Source organism: Podarcis gaigeae (genome assembly GCF_964106915.1).
Source record: "Podarcis gaigeae genome assembly, chromosome: 17".
NCBI lineage: Eukaryota > Metazoa > Chordata > Lepidosauria > Squamata > Lacertidae > Podarcis > Podarcis gaigeae.
The window spans coordinates 301,450-324,045 of NC_139694.1; the positions used below are offsets into that span (position 1 = coordinate 301,450).

Consider the following 22,596-nt stretch of genomic DNA (forward strand, 5'->3'; position numbering starts at 1 on the left):
GCAAAGGAGTGGGATCAGTTCTTCAAGGCCAGTACACAAGAGCTAGGTTATAGGAGAGCATTTATATTTGGTTCAGGCCAGTCTGCCCTTTCCTTGTTTACATGGCAGCTTATAGTTCTTCTTCCTTTGGCCAATGGATGGGTCCAGGGTTTTCCTTCCCGTTGCTTATGGAGTTGCTTATTTCTCAGATGGGTGAGACTAGACAGTCTCCTTGTCTTTAAGTTATTCCTGGGAGGCAGGATGTGTGTGTTCAGTCCCAGTGGTCCGGGGTCCCTTGGCAAGTGGCAGAACCTATAGTGTGTTTTCCTTTCTAGGTCCAAGGCAACAAGTTTAAAAATCATTTAAAATCTAACAAAAAAAGTTTTTTAAAACCCTAAAAGGAATTAAAACAGAATATATATATGTTTGTGTGTGTGTGTGTGACCATAAGAATCCAAAAAAACCTAAGAAAGTCTAAAATCGGCTGGATCCATTCCAGTCCGGCTTCTGCACTGGTCATGGGACCGAGACGGCTCTGGTCGCCCTAACAGATGATCTCCGCAGGCAGCTGGATCGAGGCGGGTCGGGGCTGCTGATTCTTCTAGACCTGTCAGCAGCCTTCAACATGGTCGATCACGAACTCCTGGACCACTGCCTTGCTGACGTGGGGATCCAGGGCCCAGTCCTTCAATGGCTGTGCTCATTTCTCTCTGGTCGGGGACAGAGGGTGGCGCTTGGGGGGGAATTGTCATCGCGCCACTCCTTGGTGTGTGGAGTGCCCCAGGGTGCGATACTCTCCCCGATTCTTTTCAACATCTTTATGCGCCCCCTCGCCCAGCTTCTCCGGAGTTTTGGGTTGGGTTGCCATCAGTATGCCGATGACACCCAACTCTCTATCTGTTGATGGATGGCCATCCTGACTCGGCCCCAGACACACTGATCAGATGTTTGGAAGCTGTGGCTGGATGGTTACGTGGGAGCCAGTTGAAGTTAAATCCTTCGAAGACGGAGGTCCTCTGGCTGGGACGGGACGATATGGGATTGAGGGGGCAACTCCTATCTCTTGCGGGGGTGCAACTAGTGCCAGCACCGTCCGTTAAGAGTTTGGTGTAATCTTCGACACCTCCCTTTCCACGGAGGCGCAGATTGCAGCTATAACAAAGGCGGCATTTTTTCATCTCCGCCAAGCTAAGCAGTTGGCTCCTTATCTCTCTCGCCCTGACCTAGCCACTGTGATCCACGCGACGGTCACCTCCAGACTGGATTATTGTAACTCGCTCTACGTGGGGCTGCCCTTGAGACTGACCCAGAAACTCCAGCGGGTGCAGAATGCCGCGGCGAGACTCCTTACGGGGTCTTCGCTGCGAGACCACATTCATCCGGTGCTATGCCAGCTACACTGGCTCCCGGTGGAGTACAGGATCAGGTTTAAGGTGCTGGTTTTAACCTTCAAAGCCCTATACGGCCTAGGACCCTCGTACCTATGGGACCGCCTCTCCTGGTATGCCCCACAGAGGAACTTACGGTCTTCAAATAAAAACATCTTGAAGGTCCCAGGCCACAGAGAGGTTAGGCTGGCCTCAACTAGAGCCAGGGTTTTTTCGGCTGCGGCTCCAACCTGGTGGAACACTCTGTCCCAAGAGACCAGGGCCCTGCAGGACTTGACATCTTTCCGCAGGGCCTGCAAGACAGAGCTGTTCCACCAGGCCTTTGGTCAGGGCGCAGCCTGACTCCCTCCTTTCGCAATCTTTACAGAACTTTAGTATGGTTGCCATCAATTTTGATCTTAATTAATTTTTATAATGTTTTTAGAATGTTGCACTATTTTAGTGTTGTTAGCCGCCCTGAGCCCGGCTTCGGCTGGGGAGGGCGGGATATAAATAAATTTTTTTTTATTATTATTATTAAAAGAAGGGTTATCAACATCAGACATAAGTGGAAGAGCACAAAAGGCTAGTATATATAAGACCACAGCTATCAGCCTCCAGAACACTCCAGTACGAGTGCTCATTATCCAGCGGTACCTTGGTTCTCGAACTTAATCGGTTCCGGAAGTCTGTTCCAAAACCAAAGCGTTCCAAAACCAAGGTGCACTTTCCCATAGAAAGTAATGCAAAACAGGTTAATCCATTCCAGAGTTTTAAAAACAACCCCTCAAAGAGCAATTTAACATGAATTTTACTATCTAACAAGACCATTGATCCATAAAATGAAAGCCATAGACAATGTTCTGTATTATGAAATAAGACAGTATTGTAGATGATAAAAATAAAAATTAAAACAATTTCTTACCTGCACTGATGATAATCATTCCGGGGAGGGCTTTTATCCATTTCCACAATCAATCAATCAATCAATCAATCATAAAACGAACCGGCACAAAAATGAAAAAGACACACAAACAAAAACACAAAAAATAGCAAAAACAAGAGCACCAAATATCACCTCAGAACACTGCAATCAGAAACGGAAGGCTTTAATTACGATGGGGAGGGACTTAAATTAGCTGCACAAGCCTAAAAACGGGAGGGAAAAAGACTTAATTGATTGATAAAATGAATGATTTTAGAGTGTTGTTTGTGCTGTACTTTTGTACTATTTTATTGTTGTTAGCCGCCCTGAGCCCGGCTTCGGCTGGGGAGGGCGGGATATAAATAAAATTTATTATTATTATTATTATTATTATTATTATTATTATTATTATTATTTATGATGTGGGGGACACTCAAATGAGCTGCACACCAGTGAAAACAGAAGCTCAGGAGCACATTCGGCTTCCAAGGCAAAGTTCAAAAAACGGAACACCTACTTCCGGGTTTGCAGCGTCCTGGTTACTAGTTGTTCGGGAACTAAGCTATTTGCAAACAGAGGTACCACTGTATCTAGTTTGTGGCACAGGCCATCATCCGTCGAATCTTGAGCACTGCTGTGCAGAATCTGGCAACACTGTGTGTGGTAGCAGGGTTGGTATCTGAAAGCAGCAGGGAGGTATAGAATTGTCCTGCGCGACCGGGTACTGATGCAGTGATGGGGAGATGAGGCTGGTACGAATGTCTCTATAATAAAAGACACTGGGGAAGCACATTCTCTCTTGTTTCTACTTGTCCAGAGTCCCAGGGGCATTGCCTCTCCAGATAGGCAACCTTCCTGTATCGGCCTTCAAGGACAGGGCGAGGGGAGGACATGACAAGTCCTCCGGTGCTTAGGGACTTCGAGTTTAGCTAGATATGCCATAGGGGAGGCAGAGTACCTGGGGGATTCATTGGCAATACAAGTTGGGGTCCTGGCTAGATCCAACTGGCGCTCAGTGATTCCTGAACAACCTCTCTGCTGCAATATTTCATGCACAGACCCTTGCCAAGTGGTGTGGTCTCTTGCAAACATTTTCCATAGTTTGGCCATTGCATGAGTTCATGAAAGCAGCCGGGTTTATTGCACAATTTTCTGCTTTCTCCCAGCTCTTGCCTGTTGCATTTGTGTGCCTCCATCAGAGCTTGGTAAGTTTTTGTTTGGTTTTTGCATTGTCTTGTGAGCTGGTGCTTAAAGAATTCCTTGGGTTTCTATTAGGTAATATTTGCATACTGCTGTGTAATAGTTGCATACTCCGCTCTGTTGACTCAGCTGTTTCGAAAATTCCAAGGACCTTTTCCAAGGTGAGCTCACAATCTTCTAGCAAAGTTCTCTTGGTGCTGTTGTCTTTGATTCCAAATACTAGCTGGTCATCTAGGGTTGCCATATTCCCAAAAACTTTGGGGGGGAACATCTCCTCCCAAAACCAAGTTGTTGGCCCACTGATGAGGACATCTTGTCAAAAGACCCTCCCAAACTGGGAGATGCCGTTGGGATGGTGCCCACAAGGGAGAAGGCAAGCCATTTCCCTCAAAGCCTCTAAGGTGGCCCTGAGGACAATCTTTAAAAATGAATCTAACCATGATATGATTCCCTTTGTTTCTAAATTTTGAGGGATAGCAAAAGAAGCAGAATGGTTTTCCTGGACAAACCAGAAACAATAATCTGCCCGGGCGCCAGTTTCCTGCCCAATTCCCGGACGTGTCCGAGAAAACCCAGACTTATGGCAGCCCTAAGCAGGACTCAGTTAACTTTCCTTAATGACATGTATTGCTTAGTGGCCTGAGATCAGTCACAAAACTCTAAAGAGGTTCTCTCTCGGCAATAGCATTCTGAACATGCAGCATTCAAATGTTCAAATTCTATGTCCTTTTCAAGGTGTTTCTGAGAGGAAGTTATTGGTTTGTTTTGGTTTGTTCTTGTTTTTATTATGTATTTTGTGCTTTTATGCTGTGGAACGCCCTGAGATCTTCTAATGAAGGGCAATATACAAATTTAATAAATAACAAGAGACCATATAACACTGGTCTTCAAAGACCTACATTGGCTCCCAGTATGTTTCCAAGCACAATTCAAAGTGTTGGTGCTGACCTCTAAAGCCTTAAACGGCCTCAGCCCAGTATACCTGAAGGAGCGTCTCCATCCCCATCGTTCTGCCCGGACATTGAGGTCCAGCTCAGAGGGTCTTCAGGCCGTTCCCTCCCTGCGAGAAGTGAGGTTACAGGGAACCAGGCAGAGGCCTTCTTGGTGGTGGTGCTTGCCCTGTGGAACGCCCTCCCAGAAGATGTCTAGGAAAGAAACAACACTCTGACTTTTAGAAGACATCTGAAGGCAGCCCTGTTCAGGGAGGTTTTTAATATCTGATGTTATATCGTGTTTTTAATATTCTGTTGGAAGCCACCCAGAGTGGCTAGGGAAACCCAGCCAGATGGGTGGGGTATAAGTAATAAATTATTATTATTATTATTATTAACAACAACAGCAACACTCCAGTTCTAGTTTCATTTGTCTACATCTCAGTGGCAAGAAATCATGCTCTCTTTCTCTGAATACAGATTTAGGATTAACTCGTTTTATTTTATATCTAAGCTCTCTTTCCCATTTAGCTTTATCGTTCTGCCCGAAGATAAATTTTGCAACCTCCAAAATCTTTGCAAGGCTCCCAGGAGAAGTCTTAACGCCAGAGAAGAATTCACCTTTTTACTGTGGTTGAGACTGTCATAGCAGTAACAATCTATAGGGCAGATTTAGGTGTGTTGTTTAAACAAACAAACAAACAAGAAAGCACTGGAGGCACAGTTGATGGAGCTGACAAATATTGATCTACCGTCCTCGGCAGCAATGAAGAAGGCCTTGGAACATGACTTTGCTGCTGTCACAACGAATTAGCAGCAACATTGTAAAGCTCGCTCTGTTTGCAAGCCTCCATCCCGTGACTCATCCAATCATTAAAAAGAAAAAATGATGTGCGGAACATCCTCAAAATAGCCAGGTCAAACATGCTCCTTTGCTATTTATAGAATGAAGTGCATACTCCGTGACGGAAGACTGCACAGTGTAGTAAAATTGAAGAAGAGAACCTTTGGTTACAGAACTCAGTCTTTGGTAAGAACTCAGTCTGTGGTCAGAACTCCAAATTTCAAGTTATTAAAAGAGCCTGTAAGGCTTTAAAATTCAGTCCCCTAACAATTAAAAGAAGCCAAGTAGTACAGTGGGGGTGAGAATGGGGGTGATAAGTGTTCCAATATGTTTCTGTTGTAGGGAACACATCTCACTTTCGGGGGGGGGGGGGGATAAAAAAATAAAAACAGGGTGGTTTTTGACATCTATTCTGTCTCCAGCCTACCCTGAAAAGTTGTGAGAATGCTATATCTACGCTGGAGAGAGGGCAAAATACCACCATGCTAAAGAGCTTGACTTACTGAAATCCCTTCCTTACATTTTCTCATGCCTTAAAGCCAAAGTAGACGCAACATCAGTGAACAGAATCTACTGGGGTTTTCTTTTGTTTTAAGTGGCAATGGCAACAAGAGCTGTTTGTCTTGTCCAGCTTTGGGGGGGGGGCAACAGCTTAGGGAAGGCATTTTAATAAGGAAAACAGTGTGAAAGAATTAAACCCAACCCCCCCCCCGCCCCATGCTAAGATCCCAGTGCAAGTCCCCCCTCTATACACAGGTGCTCTTGACACTTTACAGTTTAGCAAATGGTGGTGATCCTGTTCCTAGATCTCTGGCATCAAAGGTGCCTTGAAAGTAATCCAAATGTTATCTTTTCAAAGTTGCAGGAAATGGGAGTACACCCTGGGCTTTCGTGGTATTCCTTAACAGTCCATACATTTCCCCCCTTTGTTGCACATTTTTGCAAGGTATACTGTCTTTTCCAAAGGTAAAGGACCTTTGGAAGGTTAAGTCCAAGGCGACTCTGGGGTTGCGGCGCTCGTCTCGCTTTCAGGCCAAGGGAGCCAGCGTTGGTCCACAGACAGCTTTCCGGGTCATGCGGCCAGCATGACTAAGCCGTTTCTGGCGCAACGGGACACTGTGACGGAAACCAGAGCCCACACTGTTTACCTTCCCACCGCAGTGGTACCTATTTATCTACTCGTACTGGGCTGCTTTTGAACTGCTAGGTTGGCAGGAGCTGGGACAGAGCAACGGGAGCTCACCCCGACGCGGGGATTTGAACCGCCGACCTTCTGATCGGCAAGCCCAAGAGGCTCAGTGGTTTGGACCACAGTGCCACCCGTGTCCCTTTTTCCATAGGAAGCACCCCTATACCAAGTCAGATCATTGACCCATCTAGCTCAATATTGTCGACACTGGTTGGCAGTGTATCTCTAGAAATGTATCTTGTCCGGACAGGCAAAGGTTTGGGTGTGTGGCTTTCAGCAGTGGGAGGAAAAGAGCACAGGTGAGGCAGAAGGAAGATAGGCATCTGACTTTCAGCCCTAAAGTGGATTCTCTGCATATCAATCTTCCTCTAGTCATGCAACCCGCATCAATCTGTCTCGTGACCAAAACATCAGAAGTGAGCTAGGGACAAGAACGGCCAACTTCAGTCCAAATGTCTTGGGTGGTTGAGGCATGAAAGTTGCAGGAACCCCCTGGGTGCTAATCCTTTTTTATTTGCAGATGTTTCGGTCTTCCCAGTCCCTCGTGGCCCCGCAAGACTATCCAGTGAAGAGACTGCAAGCTGCCAAGCCAAGCCCAACTGTTCGGAGCGAATCTCTGGCCTTGTGCACCACACGCCTCTGACGCAAGCTTTTGCAAAAACAAACAACCGCTTCGATTGATAAAGAGCCCAATCAATTGTTTTCCCTTCCTGAGCAATTTGTGGTGGGTGCGCTTCTGTTCCTTGGGCCGCTGGCAGCTAACGAGAGGCGGCTTAGTCTGTGTTTACAGTCAAGAAAGGCGAGTGCGCTGGCAGGCAAGGCCCAAGTGGTGGGGCATTTACAGTCAATACTCTCAGGAGGCAGAAAGGAGAGATAAGGAGCAGAGGCCTTGCACTGCAACGCCAAAGCGTATAAAACCAAGGGCTCCGTTGCAGAGAATGGCGGGGGGGGGGGGAGGTGGAAGATGATTTATTTTGCAGAGGATATGGGCAAGAGAGCTTGACTGAGCAAGGAGGTGTCTTGTGGCAGTCAGCAATGGCTGAGAAAGTGTGCTGCTTTTTCATAAAAGATTAGCTTTTTCTGAAACTCTTAAATCTGCACATGTTAAGATTGTTTGCATTTTTTAAAATGGAAACAATCAAACCCGTTTTCTTTTTGGAGGGGGTCGGACTGGGAATGTCCTTAAGTGCTAAACTGCGCATGGGTGCTGTAATGCGGGACAAAAAGAAGGTTTGCTTTCCTTCTCCATATGCAGGAAAAACAAGGTTTCTAATGAAATAGTCAAGGGAAAGCGCATGTGGAAACCCCGGGATTGCTGCCCCGCGCCAGTGTCAAGAAAACCCTGCAGGCACAAAGGATTTTCCTTGGAGATCCGTTGAAGACGAGTCCTTGCCATGAAACCCCTCGCAGAAGAAGCTGTAGAACAATACATTCAGAATAAGGTAAGGGACATTGTGGCGGTTCGGAATTCTGTTTTCATGTTTATGAGGCAGAACCAGTGTGTATTTTTCAGTGGGGGGGCGCAGGGGACGCACACCCCTAAACATTTTGTGAATCTAAGTTTGGCCTCATTGAGGGGCAGTATTTCAATATGAGTAGGAAAAGGAGAGGACCCCTAAACATTTTTAATAGGAAAAAAAGCACTGGGTAGAACTTTCCAGGTAAAGCACCAACTGAATGAAATTTTGGGAAGGATCAACAAACTCTAACCTGGGAATGTCTCCTGCTCTGAAGTACCCAATCTTGGATCTACAGGAAAACCATTATGGACAAATGCAAGAGGATCTGTGGTAGTTTTTATTCTGTCTGCTGGAACCAAACAGGGCAGATGCTCTCTATGGAGAGATACGAATGGCTAGAATCATTTGGCGGGGGGGGGGGGGTGTCCTTCAAATTTTCTTAACTGTAGGAAGTCTTTCTTCATTCACTCGTCTGCAGAGGCAGGATCTTAACGCGGAAAATGCAGAGTGAAAAGGGTTCAGCCCCTTCCAGAAGCCCTGCAGATCCAATACATCTTCTGTCCACAGCTGCACTTACTTTTTCAAAACACGTGGGAAATATTGTGCTATCGTGTCTAATTTGGCCCTGATTTTCTCAGTAACTGCTCAAACTGGGCATTAACAGAAGGACGCTTTGGGCTTGTACATGTTTGGGCATTATGTAGCTGTTAATCCACTTTGCCCCATCAAATTAGACACTCTACATCCACACGTATTTGAATCTGTATATGAAAAGCAGCTTCATTCTTCCTCTTGTTTTCGTTTGTGTTTTTCCCCACCTTCTGATTTCTTGATGCACACCTTGTTCTTCTTGTTTTTTATATAGTCGCACAAGAAATCTAATTGACTTTGACCCTGCCCATGATATAATTAAGTATAGTAAACACAATGTAATAAGGGATTATCAACAAACAAAACTTCGCCCCAGTGAGAAGACACCTCTTGAGAAGGAAGGAACACTGGTCTTGTTGGTTTTTTTTTTTACAAAAATCCCCACCCTGAATTGGAGGGCAGCAGGCAACTAGAGTATATTAAAAACAGGTCTGAAAAGCACGGATTCTCATTCAGTTCATAGATGCCAGAAATTTGATATATAGGGTAATAAAGATGAGTTCTGAAGCATCTTAATGCCTAAAAATTGTAAATTTTATGATGTGAACTGCCGTGAGATCTACAGATGACGGGTGGTATATAAATTCAAAATAATAATAATAATAATAATGATTTCATTGCAGCTGACACTTTCATGGGCAAAAGTCTGCTTTGTCAGGTGCATGAAGCGTAACCTAAGTGTATAAACCTTGAGGGGAAAAGGGGGGGGTCCATTTTTTGTTTCCTTTTTAAAAAAGCCAAGCAATTCAAGTGATAGCTTTAGATGCTTCACGGTACAATGAGGAACACAAACAAATTCAAAGATGCAGCCGAGTAAAGGTAAGATACAGTAAATTTGGGTGTAACTACTCATATTTGAAGAGAGGAGCGCCTGGCGTGCTCTGGTCCAGGGGTCACAAAGAGTCGGACACGACTAAACAACAACTCAGAATTAAGCATAGGAAGCTCTGCCGTGTAAATAATACCTAAAGGGGGACAACCCTTTAGATATTTCCCCAACCCAAAAGATTTGGGGAGGGGAGGGAAGTTCCGTTCTACAAACAGAATCCTTCCACTAGCAGAACTACTGAACTGGACAGTGCCCTCCGAACTGGAAATCCCATGTCATTTGCATCCAGACTCACATACATGTGTACATGCGCACGCAGCAAGGTTCACCTAAATAATATGCCTTCCAGAAGGTCTGTGGTTCAGTAGCTTTGTTTGGTTAAGATGTGGACTAGATGCCCCTTGGGGTCTCGTCCGGCAGTCGCGGAGGAAGGGGCTTTGGTACCTGGGGGCGTCCCAATGGAGTGGCGCCCGCCTGAGCGATCACCCCAAGGGGGAGGCGCCTGACCACAGCGATGTCAACCCCCCCCCCCAGGCTCCCACCCGGAGCAGACCGCCCTCCCCACCCCCTTCCTCCACCACTCCCTTCCGGGTCTACAATTCTCTGATTCTATATAGTCTGGGGTCCAAAACAATATAGTAGGAATGTTGGGTTTTGTCTGCAGGTGGACCTGAGGCACCGAGCTGTGGCCAAAACCGTGGATGAAGTGCAAAAAATCATACAACGGCTTACCAACGAAATTAGCAACAAGGATTCTCGTTTCCAGGCGATTTCTAACTCTGGGATTCATAACGAAAACATGAAGGTAAGCGTGCATGGGGTCTTTGGCTAGAACCAGGCCTTCTCAGTTGTGGCGCCCGCCCTGTGCAACGCCCTCCCATCAGATGCCAAGGAAATAAGCAACTATCTGACTTTTAGAAGACATCTGAAGGCAGCCCTGTTTAGGGAAGTTTTTAATGACTGTTGTTTTAATGTGTTTTTTTCATATTTTGTTGGAAGCCGCCCAGAGTGCTTGGGGAAACCCAGCCAAATGGGTGGGGTATAAATATATTATTATTGTTATTATTATTATTGTGTGTGCACTGAGTCCACGAGCGATTCTGGACCCTCCTCCTCCTCATGGGAGCACCATCTGTCCATTATAGACTGCAGGATTAAAGCTACCCCTGGTGCCTCTGGCTCCTTGCTCTGGACTTCAGTTCTGCAACCTTTAAAGGACAGTGGAAGGTCTGGGTTGTGTGGGAAGCAGTTTGTGGGCAACCTGGAGTCGTGGAATGAAGGCGTAATTCAGAACCAAAGGGCAAGCCAGAAGGCAGGATTTGAGGAGCAAACCAGAAGCCAGGACTGATGCACAACCAAAAGATGCAGGAAGAGGCTGGAACTCAGGATGATTTCATTGTTTCCGGTTCATATCCTCAATACCCCTGAATGGGTTTCTATTACCACTCGTATTCAGCCTTCAGTTACAATCAGAGGCATACTTCCTTGCAATTATTAAAACTGGAGCTGGATCTCCGCAGACCTTTTCAACCTTATTAGAACGACATTACATAGATCGTTCTAAAACGTCACAGGGCAGACTGGTAAATTTCAAACGTTCCTTACCTTCTTTTCCCTGTCAAATGCAGTTTCCCAGCTGCCAGTTCCTGGTTGCTCTGCAGCGCCCTCTGGTGTCACCTTTCAATGACGTATTATTAACGTTACAAGCAAAAGGTAACATGCCCATCCATCTACGTTAGGAAAATCATTCCTTAACCCTTCCTTGATGTTATAACCTGAGAGCGTAGATCTGCCCTGGGTGTGCCATAATGCCAGTGGAAATTGATTGAAGAGAATGGATGGTACCACTGGTGATACACAGATGCCTTTGGCCATAGAGATGTTCTGCCATGTACCAGAGAAAGTAGGAGCTTCTGAAAAGAGTGAAGGAGATTCACTGCAGGTGATGGTAACTTAGGTCTGAGGCTGCAGTCCTCCCTAGCCTACTTAGTTAGACGGAGCAGATAAGGTCAGTAGGACCAGATATGGTTAGGAGTCTGCTGCCTGGTAGCCTTGCATGTTGGTTATTTGCTGCCCAGACCCTTCCAGGTCTCGCTATTTCAGAGGCTGTAATAAAATACGACCTCCCCCATCTCCCATGCCCAGATGCTGTGGAGTCCACAAAAACATCTGTATTTTGTCTGTTTCTGCCACTGCGTAGCAATGGTGTGATTATAGGCTGGTCATTTTCTTCTAAGAGATGTTGTGGGGCCTGGCAAGCTTTCGTGCAAGGTAGGGAGATGTGGAGAGGGTGGTCTTCAATATTCCTTCTACCTTGGCAATTCCATGATTTGATAAAGGTTCTCATTCTATTTAGTAAGTAAAACCCCTAAAACAGCAACCCTTTGTAAAGGAAGTTTTTTAATAACTCTTGCAAGCATCTGGAGAAAGGCACAGTTTCATATTTAATGGTTGGAAGGCAGGCCCTAGGGAGCAAATGTTTAATTTCTCAAATCAGCAATGGTTCTTGTCAACTGACTAAATAGCTACCGCTGAAGAGCTAAACTTTGTTTGAGAGAAACTTGCCTTCGTGGTTTTTTTTAAATTTAATGTATTTGAATCCCACTTTCCCCCCAAAGAGCTCAAAGCGGTGTAATAGTTCTTACCATTAGTAACCTTAGGTAAAGGTAAAGGGACCCCTGACCATTTGGTCCAGTCGTGGCAGACTCTGCGGTTGCGGCACTCATCTCGCTTTATTGGCTGAGGGAGCCGGTGTACAGCTTCCGAGTCATGTGGCCAGCATGACCAAGCCGCTTCTGGTGAACCAGAGCAGTGCACGTTTACCTCCCCGCCGGAGTGGTACCTATTTATCTACTTGCACTTTGACGTGATTTCGAACTGCTGGGTTGGCAGGAGCAGGGACCAAACAACGGGAGCTCACCCCGTCGCTGGGATTCGAACCGCCGACCTCCTGATCGGCAAGTCCTAGGCTCTGTGGTTTAACCCACAGCGCCACCCGCATCCCTTAGTAACCTTACAGCTAAGTTAACTCCAGGTGAATGCTTAGAGGGAGGGTGCAGCAAATGGTGATATCCAGGTAACACTTTATTTGACATGCATCCGTGAGAAGGGGCAGAACCTGCAGACTCAGAATGGTGAGGGTTAGGGCTTATTTATCAGGCAGGCTGGTTCAGACTACTGAAACACTAGCAACATGTGAGTACTGATGATCATCATTCCCAGCCCCAGGGATCAATATGGGTAGCCGAAAATCCCAGGGACCATAGTTCTCCTTTGAAGTGCCCTTTCTACATTCCTGGCTTGGGGCGAGGCTAGTTTGACATTAACCAGCAGCCTCAGAGGTCGCTGGCAGGGTCGCCCTTGAGATGACTTATGGAAATGTCTTGGCTAGGTGGCAAGCTGTGGGGCGGGGGGGGGGGGGGAGGGAACGAAATGTCCCCACAAGTCTCCAGACCTTGTGGCAAGGTGAGGGGGGAGCCAAGGAATGGTGGCACCATTTCTCCCTTCTCCCTCACTTTTTCCTCATTCCAGTTCTTGGAGGTTGATACCTGTTTTCAGAAGTGGCACTTGCAACAAGGGGACACCACATTTTAGTAGACTGGGGAAGGTTGTGAGGCTGCCACCACAAACTGGTTTTCAGCATTGCAAAACGTGCGGAGATGACTGCAGTTCCTGCTGTCTCGCTCTCTCTGCCCTGGGTCCCCCACTCACCTCTCTTGCAGGCAGATAAGGTAGAAAGAGACTGAACTGACATAGCAGGCAAAGACCCCACAAGGGAAGAACCAGCTCAAGGCCGTGTTTTCCTTGTTTCCTGAAGGACTGGACAAGGTGTGCTTCAGAGTGTTTTGAAGAAGTTCCGTCTCCAGGCTGCAAGGCGGGCATCTCTTTGGATTTCACCCCACCTAGTGATTTGCATTCACACCAGCTGCGTTTTTAGTTAGCCAACTAATTGCCTTTGACTGCATCTCTTCTGTCTACTTCTTTCCTTGCTGCCTCTCAGGATCAGCCAGCCTTACTGGCCAGGTGGTCAGCTCTGCTTCAGGGGAGGAGCCCCTTCCACCCGTCTATCCAGGTACCTTGCCTAGGTTCCCTCCGGGCCCCTCCTGTCTGCTTCCTCCCTTGATCACTGCCACTCGCACTCCACCAACTACCCCAACTCACCTCTTCCCTAGACAAGACCTCCCAAAATGTGTGAAAGCGCAAAGTCAGGCTTTTAGGTCACCTGCTGCCTGAGAAGTCTCACCTGAAGAAGGGGGCTTCACATTTTGCTTGACGTATTCTAGTCCCTGGGCTTTACGTACCACGGAATTTGTCATCCCCACTAAAGCCATGTGGGACTTCTTTGCAATGGCACATGAACAATAAATTCCATCTGTACTTCTGCCTTGTAATTCCTTTCTGAGGAATCCCATCCTTGTTTTATTCAGACCTCTGCTGTTGTTTAAAATGGCCACTTTTCTTGCTTTTCAGTGTCCCTCCCTTTTCACTGTGCTCAAACTTCCCCAAGGATGTTAAGCCCTCAAATATTCCATAGTACTTTACTCAAACACCTGCTGTTGTTTCAAACCACCATTTCTGTTATGTACTGAAGTTCTCACCGTGGGCCAGCAGGGGGATACTGTAGATAGTTTTCACTCAGGTCCACATATGCAAATAAGGGATCGAAAGTGACATTCAGTGATTGGATAATTACAGAAAGTGGTTACAGTTGCGATGTAGTGGAGCTCTATATAAGCAGGCTGGCTGAACCCTTCAGTTCAGTTCTGTTCTGGCCTGTGAATAAACAAGAGCTGTTTGAAGAATCGCTGTGTCGTCTGATATGTCCACCCACAACTTAACAATTTCCCTCTCAGTTCACTCAATCCCTGCTTTAACTAAAACTCTTCTGTTGTTTTCAACTGCCTCTTTTCCCCTCTCAGTCTTGCCTGCCCCTCACTCCTCTGCCGGGGCCATTGCTGTTGTGCAACCTGCCTTCACTTTTGCTTCCCTATCCCAACCTGACTTCATGCAAATCCAGGATAGTGATACGGCACTGCCAATCTTCCCGTGAGGATTGCTTGAGTGCATTCTTACATTATTATTATAGAGAGAGATAGATCATTTCCTCGCTGTTAGCAGATGTAGTGAAGTAACCAAGACTCCAGTACTTAACATATATACTTCTGAGTAAGCATGCTTAGGGTTGCATTCAGCTGTGAATCAGGAAGCCTCTAATTCAGATCCGACCCATGGAAGTGTGGACAAGGCCAAACGCTGTTCTAGTTTCCTGGCCATCCTAGCCATTTCCTGTTCCAACCTTTCTGAATCTGTCTAGGTCTTAACTCCCAGCCAGTTCCTCATCACCGTCCCCTTGCTTGGCCTGTCTGGGTACAAAGAAGGCCAAGTACGGCATTGGCGCTACTACACGACGCATGGAGCCAAGCTCCTGTCCCCTGTCAGGGACCCGGAGGAGCTGCAGCAGTGGCTGGAAGTGGAGCAGTTCTCCAAGAGCCTCCAGCAGTGGCACGAGGCAGATGTGAACATCGAGGGCGACCTCGTGCCTGCCAAGGTCCTGGCTGTCTTCCGAGAACTTGTGGAGAAAGCGATCGCATCTCACAATCTCACAGGTGAGTTCACTGGGGCAGGTGCAAGAGGAAGTGGCTCAGGGTTTTTGGTAGCCCTTTCCCACAATCAACCACAGGCACTCATGGCCTCTCCAAACCTCGAACAGATATTTCTGCCGGGTCTACACACACCCACACACACACACCAGCAGAGTGGTCCTGGCCCTCATGACAGACCATACCACAAATCATCATCACCACCACCATCATCATCTGCATTGTGACTTGCAGTGATTTCTAATGATCATAGTTTAGACCATATTTAGTGTAATTAAGAGTGAATTTCTGTTTAATTATTTGCTGATGTTTTCAGAGTTAATTTTATTGCGTACTATTATATTCTAATAGATTGTTGAATATTAATTTCTCTTATATAAGCCATTCTGTTTAAAAGTTATATTTTGTTATGCCTTTCTGTATTGGACCAGATTATTGTAAGGGGCGTGTTCTTGATTGTTTATTTTGTTGCTGTAAACCCCCTTGTGCAAGTAATATAAAAAGGCTGTATACAAATTAAAAGTGAAATGAAATTGAACTGCCTTTGTGACTATAGATACAGACTGGCATAAGCATACTGTCATAAGGGATTTTTTTGGGAGGGGGGAATGCCCCAAAACCCAAGAAATTAATGAATGTCAGAATCCAGCTAATATTGGGCATAGGAAGAGGAAATGCCAGCTGCAGAATTGTGCCAGGCGAGGAATCTGCTGCAGTCCGGTTTCTGCTGAGAAATACCCTGTTTTGATGCCCTTTCCCCCAGAGCAAGTCAGCATTTTGGAAGGCTTCAGCCCAGGGGTCCATGTTGCTGTGGAGACATCCGACGTCCAGGTTGAGGTTGAGCTGGTTCCAACGATTGAGATCCCAACTTGTTGGCCTCAGAAAATCAAGTGGCCCCGATGTTTCAAGCGCTGGCCTAGCCAGGAGAAAGTGCAATGCGTCAAGGTACCAGGCCAGGATGCGACCGTGATTTTAGCCCCAAGCCGATCTTGCAAAGAGGGGCATGTGGAGGGGTAAGAGAGCAGGATTTAGGCCAGGGGTGTTCCCAGAGTGCGGTGTGCCACCCTGGTGTGACAGGAGAGGATGTATTTCTTATCACTAAAATAGTCGGTGTGGCACGGGCAAATTTTTATTCTGAAAGTGTGGCCCACCATAAAATAAAATAAATGAGAACCAATGATTTAGGCCATAATGATTTGAACAGTTAAAACTAATATTCTCCTCCGGGGTTCAGAAGTAATACTGCCTCAGCCGTGGAGACGGAGTGTAGTCACTATGGCCAGTGGCCTTCGATAGCCCCCTCCTTCGTGAAATATATCTAGGCTGGCAGACGCTCCACAGGTCCCTATTTCCCAGGGCCATCCTGGATTTAGAGAAGCCCTCCTGGTTTCTGATTTGATCCCGGAATGTCCCGCTTTTCCTGAGGACGGCCCTATTTCCATCGGAGAAATGTTGGAGGGGATGGAGTTATCCGGCCCGCAGGGTGTCTGAAGGTAATCCTGTATAGGGAAGGTTGTTTTTAAAAGAAATAATAATTAATGTTTTCTTATGTTTTAATATATGTTGGAAGCTGCTCAGAGTGGCTGGGGCAACACAACAAGATGTGTGGGGTATAAATAGTAAAATCATCGTTCTGGAATGGGACGTCCCTATTTTCATCGGGGAAATGTTGGAGGGTATGGGTTGGTGGCCACCGCTACTATGGAGTGAGTTCCATAGTTTATGCGCTGGGTGAAGAAGTGTTTTCTCTTATCTGTCCCGAACCTTCGAACTTCCCACTTCATTGGATGCCCACAAGCCCTCGTGTTATGATGGGGAGATGGACTTTTCTGTTCTCTTTCTGTGTGCCATGCCTGGAGACAGGAGTCTGGTGCCAACTGGCAGGGGAGACTTGCAGCACATTCCTGTAAGCAAGGGAAGAAAAACATGAGTCATTTTCAAATCCTCTGCTTGCTAGGGAGAGGTGTCCAATGTACACAACCCATAAAAGTATGAAGAGGGCACCATTTCTATTTAATGCTACTAGGTTGGGGGAAGATTGTAACTTCCAGATCCCTCTTGACCAATTGCTTTTAAGACCCTATACACTAGATCAGGGTTTCCAAACTTGTGTCTTCAACTGTTTTTTTGGACTACCACTCCCATCATCCCTAGCTGGCAGGACCAGTGGTCAGCTGGAGGCCCAAGTTTGGGAAACACCAGTCTAGACAGTGTCTTCTCCCATATTTTCCCTTTCGACTGCTAAAATATGCCTAATGTTTTCTTAATCTGGACCAGTTAAAAACTATGGTGGGACGTGAAAGGCCGTTTATGTTCTCTTCTCCGGATATGCATCCAGCCTCCTCTCGCTGGAGAGTCCCCAAAGCCCAAGCCTTAACACAGCTTCTATTTATCCTGTTGTTGTTGTAATAATAATAATAATAATAATAATAATAATAATAATTTATTTATACCCTGCCCTCCCCGGCCAGAGCCGGGCTCTGGGCGGCTAACACCAGTAAAATTACAATAAAAACATAATAGGGAGGAAAATACCAATTTAAAATACAGGTTAAAATGCAATTTAAAATGCAGCCTCATTTTAAAAGTAGTCCATAGATCAAAACCATAAGGGGAGGGAAAGATAAGGGTCAGACTGAGTCCAAACCAAAAGCCAGGCGGAACAGCTCCGTCTTGCAGGCCCTGCGTAAAGATGTCAAGTCCCGCAGGGCCCTAGTCTATTGTGGCAGAGCATTCCACCAAGTTGGGGCCAGTACTGAAAAGGCCCTGGACCTAGTTGAGACCAGTCTAACCACCTTGCGACTTGGGACCTCCTAGGTGTTGTCATTTGTGGGCCTTAAGGTCCTCTGCAGGGCATACCAGGAGAGGCAGTCCCGTAGGTAGGTATCCCATTGAAGGCAATGGGATAAGCATGCAAACGTTGCTTTTAATTTAGCATATTTTAATATGTTTTATTTGCATAATTCTGTGCCTTTCAATCTGTTTCAGAGTATTAGTAAGCACCCTGGACCCTTGGGATAATTGATGGATTGAAACAGGTCAAAGGCTGCTCCTATGGAGATGCTCAATGAATCTCTCAGCTGTGGGGGGGGGGGCTCCCTCTGCCTTCTCTCCCCCGTCTTTTCCTTCCCCAACTTGCTCTGCTTCTTTTCTGCAGTCTTTTGGCTTTGATCTCTTGGCCTCTTCCAACTACCACTGGTACCTGAGCTTCGCGAGAGCTGAGCACATCCTGTTGCAGGGACTCGACGAGGACGGCGGTTGCCGCATGATGTGCTTCCGGGTTATGAGGCAGATGAAGGAAGATGTCTGGTGTGCAGGAAACAAGCCAGTCCTCACAGCCTTCCACCTGCAGGTGTGTGCGCAGCCAGTGAGGCATTGGGAAGGGGGGAGAGATCTGTACCCCAAAACAAGAGGAGATGTTTTGGAGGACTGGCTCCTTAACGCTTCTTCATGGCCTGTGGTTTGCTCAGGGCGGAAGGCAGCTGACTCTCTCTTCTCCACACCACAGGATCCTACTGGGTGGGGAAGGAGGTGAGGAAAAGGTTGTGTTGGAAAGAGAGAGGAAATGGGTAGAGTCTGCCATTTTCTGCTCTGGCTCCATCCACCATTGACCTCTGACAGAGTAGTTCCAACGGAATCTGACACTTGACAGAAAAACATAGCTGTCAACTGTCCCTTATTTGGTGGGAAAGTCCCTTATCCCAGTGCTGTGTCCCGCTGCTGTCCCTTATTGATGATGTCCCTTAAATTTCCTGGGTTTCAAAGGAAGCAGCTCCTCTCCCTCCCTCCCTGCCGGCCAGGGAGGAGGGAGGCTCCAACTGTGTCGCTTGACTGCGTTGCTCACCCAATAAGGAGTCTAAGAACGACTGGGGGGTGGCGCTTGCATTCCTTGTGCCGATCAAATTGGCCGTGTTGCCTGGGGACCCGCCTTTGCTCAGCGCTTCCCAGCAGAGAGGTGACGGTGGTTTTCCTTGCTGCATCCCCTTTGCCGGGCTGCTCTGCTGTGGGAACCACCGCTTGAGGCTTCATTTGGCTGCTGGCTGGGCTTTCTGTCTTTGGCTCGGAGGGGCTCAGAAGTTGAACATACCTGTGCTCTGAAAATCCCTTATTTTGGCTGCTGATCCCTTATTTTTGAGCCTGCTAGTCCCTTATTTTCAAATCTGTAAGTTGGCAGCTATGCAGAAGAAGGGTTTTCCACCCTTGATCTGGGTCATTACTCGGACCTGATGCCATTATTAAGAAGGCCGTCTAATTCACTTGTGCTAGCAAGCCCCCCCCCCCCCATGTTCTCTCTTCTAGATGGGACCCTTTCTGCAGACCCACACAGGGCCAAACATGACACAATAGGCTTGGGTGATGGAGACACCAGCTGTGGTGTTTCTAAACGTTCTGGTATGTTTCTAGGCTTTCAGTTATGGAAACAACTCCATATAAACATGAAGATATACTACGTAGGCCAGACACTAGCACTTGCCAGAGACGTGCTAGTGAGTTGCAGGGAAATCATTTTTGGCCCAGATTTTGTGTTTGTGATATTTGGGGGGTGGGAGATGGTCTTGCCCAGGCTTCCTCATCCTCGGCCCTCCAGATGTTTTGAGACTACAATTCCCATCATCCCTGACCTCTGGTCCTGCTAGCTAGGGATCATGGGAGGTGTAGGCCAAAAACATCTGGAGGGCCGAGCTTGAGGAGGCCTGGTCTTGCCTTTGTTTTTCTGGCAACCATGCCCAAGCCAATCCCCCCAGGCTGTTGTCTGCCCCCCCCCCCCGGTATACCGGAAACCCCAAATTCTCCTGGGCATCAGGGGTTCCAACTTCAGCAACAAATGCATCAGGCAGAAGAAGATGCAGCTGGCACCTTACTTCTCATGCCAGAGCAACAGTGAGCTTCACTAAGAAAGCTGTAGCATTTCTAAACTACAGTGGCACCTTGCTTCTCAAACTTAATCCATTCCGGAAGTCCGTTCCAAAACCAAAGCGTTCCAAAACCAAGATGTGCTTTCCCACAGAAAGTAATGCAAAATGGATTAATCCATTCCAGACTTTTAAAAACAACCCCTAAAACATCAATTTAACATGAATTTTACTATCTAACAAGACCACTGATCCATAAAATGAAAGCAATAAACAATGTACTGCAGTCACACAATCAGTCAATCACTCGCTGAACTGGGTTCCACACACTCACAAAAGCAAAACAAAAAGAGCCGCAAAATCAAAAACACAAAATAAATAGCAAAAACAGACAGACCTCAGCATAACACTCAAAACGGAAGTGTGGCACTCAAAAGCATTCGCAAACCGGAACACTTACTTCCAGGTTTGCAGTGTTTGGGTTCCAAGTTGTTTGAGTACCAAGGCGTTTGAGAACCAAAGTACCACTGCATTTACTTTTAAAAAAATATTTATTTATTTATTATTAATGTTGCAATACATATATGAAATATTTACATAGTGATACATATACATTATATTTGTAAATTCGCATTTTCACATTTCATTATGTACCAGCATTTATCCATTTCTTTTTTTGCTGCTTATTTCTTGCCTGTGTCTATTTCTTGCCTGTGCATGACTTCCTTGTTATTATTTTAGTTACAGATAGGTAGCCGTGTTGGTCTGCCATAGTAAAAAAAAAAAAAAAAATTCCTTTCATATCTGAAGAAGTGTGCATGCACACGAAAGCTCATACCAAGAACTAACTTAGTTGGTCTTTAAGGTGCTACTGGAAGGAATTTTGTTTTGTTTTGTTATTATTTTGTAACTTTATTATGGAGATTGTATTTTTGTATCTTAATAATTAAGCATTTATTCTTATATATCTGCTTGACTTAACTTAACTTTGTACCACTGTATTGACTACAAGGTTGGGAGCCATCCCATGTAGACTGTATAACCCCCACCCCACCCCACCCCCCCGTACTTCCTGCCTTGTTGAATTCAATGTGCCTCATTTGTGTCTTCTGCAGATGGTGCTTTTCTGGACGTGTGAGAAGTACCCTTGCTCCAAGGACTGGTCCTGCTTCCGCAAAGGCTTCCTGAGGATGGTGCGCAAGCTGCACAAATGCGTGAGCCAGCACTTCCTGAAGCATTACTTCATCAAAGGCACCAACCTGCTGAAGTATGCCAACACCAACGACCTGGATATGGTAGCGGGCAAGCTGGCTGTCTTCTTGGAGAACCCTTCGCTTCCTCTGGACTGAGAGAGATGGACAAGCAGACTCCTGAACCAGGTTTTGCCCTGTTCCTTAGTTCCTCCGTGTGGTGAGTAGTGAGGATAGAGGCAAACGGAGCGGCATCTGGGAGCAAACTCTTCTGTCTTCTGCCTCTCCGTGATTAGTTTGCTTAAGTCTCACCTTTTGGATCTGGAGCCAGCCAGCCTCTTTCGCAGAAACTCGGCCTGTGGAGAGTGGATGGGCAGAGTGCTGACCCCTTCTGTTTTGTACCTTCTCTAGGTGGGCTAAGCTCGAAAGCAGTTTACCATATTTGGATCCAGAGTTTGCTTCTCCTGGTCAGCAAAATTGGGGTGAAAGATAAAGGACTGTTGTGCATTTATCAATGCGCTAAAAAGTTGGGGAGCACCTTGAAAAATCTGATAGGGTGTGTGTGTGTGTGTCAGAGTCCTTGTTCTGTTGGTGAATGAACCTTACTTGCTGGTTGCTAAATACCTCCATTGCTTCTTTCGGTTTTCCTTCCTTCTTGCCCCCAAAGGTTACCTTCTCTTGTTTTTAGGAATAACCAATGTCTGACTGCATGGACAGCAAGAAATATATATAAATGAAAAGTGCACCATGATAAAAGCAGCTGGGCAATGCATGCAACTGGATCTGAGTCAGAAAGCCTGCCAGTTATGATCTTGTCCGGAAGCTAGTGGCATGCGATGCTCGTTTGAGTTTGTGTTCGCACAGAAGGGATGGAGCCCTCGCCTCGGGTGTGGGAATGAGAAGACAGGCTCCCCACGTTTGGTGCTGCCTTTGTTCTTGCCATGTTGCCAGCTTTCCTGCAGTGGCATTCAGAAGTGGTCCTGACGGCGAAGGGATACTTATTTTTCTGTGCAATGTTCAGGGTTTTTTTAACCAGAGACCCTTTAATGGTTCAATAGAGCGCATTCTAGAATAAAATGTTTTTACCTCAATTAGTTACACTTGTGGACAGCCGATGGCATGAATAAACAATGGTCAAGGTTTAAAAAATATATACAGGACTCTCAACAGAGGCTTTTTCTTACAACTGGCATACATCCATCCCCAACGCTGTCCCACTATCCCCATTGCATGAAGCTGTAGTCCGGCCAATCACTGAACTGCTTCCAGTAGCAAAAAAAAGAATTAAGTGACATGGTAAAATATCACATGGGAAGGGTCGTTGAAAGCTGCATCTAGACATAGTGCTTACATGTCTTTCAGGTGATTCGGTGCCAATGTAAATCTCTTCCACGTGCACAAGACACTTAAATGCAATTTTTGAATTTTGCTTAGAGTGCAAAAGTACACAAAGGTGAGCCTGAAATTAGAGTCAGAGGTGCTCAGTTTTTTTGTGAGGGGCATAGAAAAGTTTCTCTTGGTGGGTTTAAATGGTGGGGGGAATGTTACCGGGGTGGGTTGCTGTGGGTCAGCATGGT

General features: G+C 46.4%; 1 protein-coding gene across 5 annotated transcripts; it reads left to right on the forward strand.

Annotated features, from left to right (window-relative positions):
* The first annotated feature begins 6,464 nt into the window (after window positions 1–6,464).
* MAB21L3 (mab-21 like 3) lies at window positions 6,465–22,172 on the forward strand. Of its 5 annotated transcripts, XM_083719568.1 has the most exons (8): window positions 6,465–6,735; window positions 6,957–7,251; window positions 7,692–7,878; window positions 10,041–10,181; window positions 14,691–14,982; window positions 15,740–15,921; window positions 18,134–18,328; window positions 20,945–22,172. In XM_083719568.1, the coding sequence occupies exons 3-8, from the start codon at window positions 7,831–7,833 to the stop codon at window positions 21,176–21,178; spliced, it is 1,092 nt and encodes a 363-aa protein (XP_083575694.1). In that variant the 5' UTR covers window positions 6,465–6,735; window positions 6,957–7,251; window positions 7,692–7,830; the 3' UTR covers window positions 21,179–22,172. The 5 variants fall into 5 exon arrangements, with proteins under 5 accessions (XP_083575694.1, XP_083575692.1, XP_083575695.1 ...); XM_083719566.1 differs by lacking the exon at window positions 6,465–6,735 and having other exon boundaries at window positions 6,889–7,251; XM_083719569.1 differs by lacking the exon at window positions 6,465–6,735 and having other exon boundaries at window positions 6,889–7,160.
* The last annotated feature ends 424 nt before the right edge of the window (window positions 22,173–22,596 follow it).

Excerpts from the sequence above, each read along its gene's own strand:
- MAB21L3 (XM_083719568.1), top strand. The coding sequence starts at position 7,831 with ATGAAACCCCTCGCAGAAGAAGCTGTAGAACAATACATTCAGAATAAG. Across the intron at positions 14,983-15,739 it reads CGCATCTCACAATCTCACAG|AGCAAGTCAGCATTTTGGAA; the intron begins GTGAGTTCACTG and ends CCTTTCCCCCAG. Across the intron at positions 18,329-20,944 it reads TCACAGCCTTCCACCTGCAG|ATGGTGCTTTTCTGGACGTG; the intron begins GTGTGTGCGCAG and ends TGTCTTCTGCAG.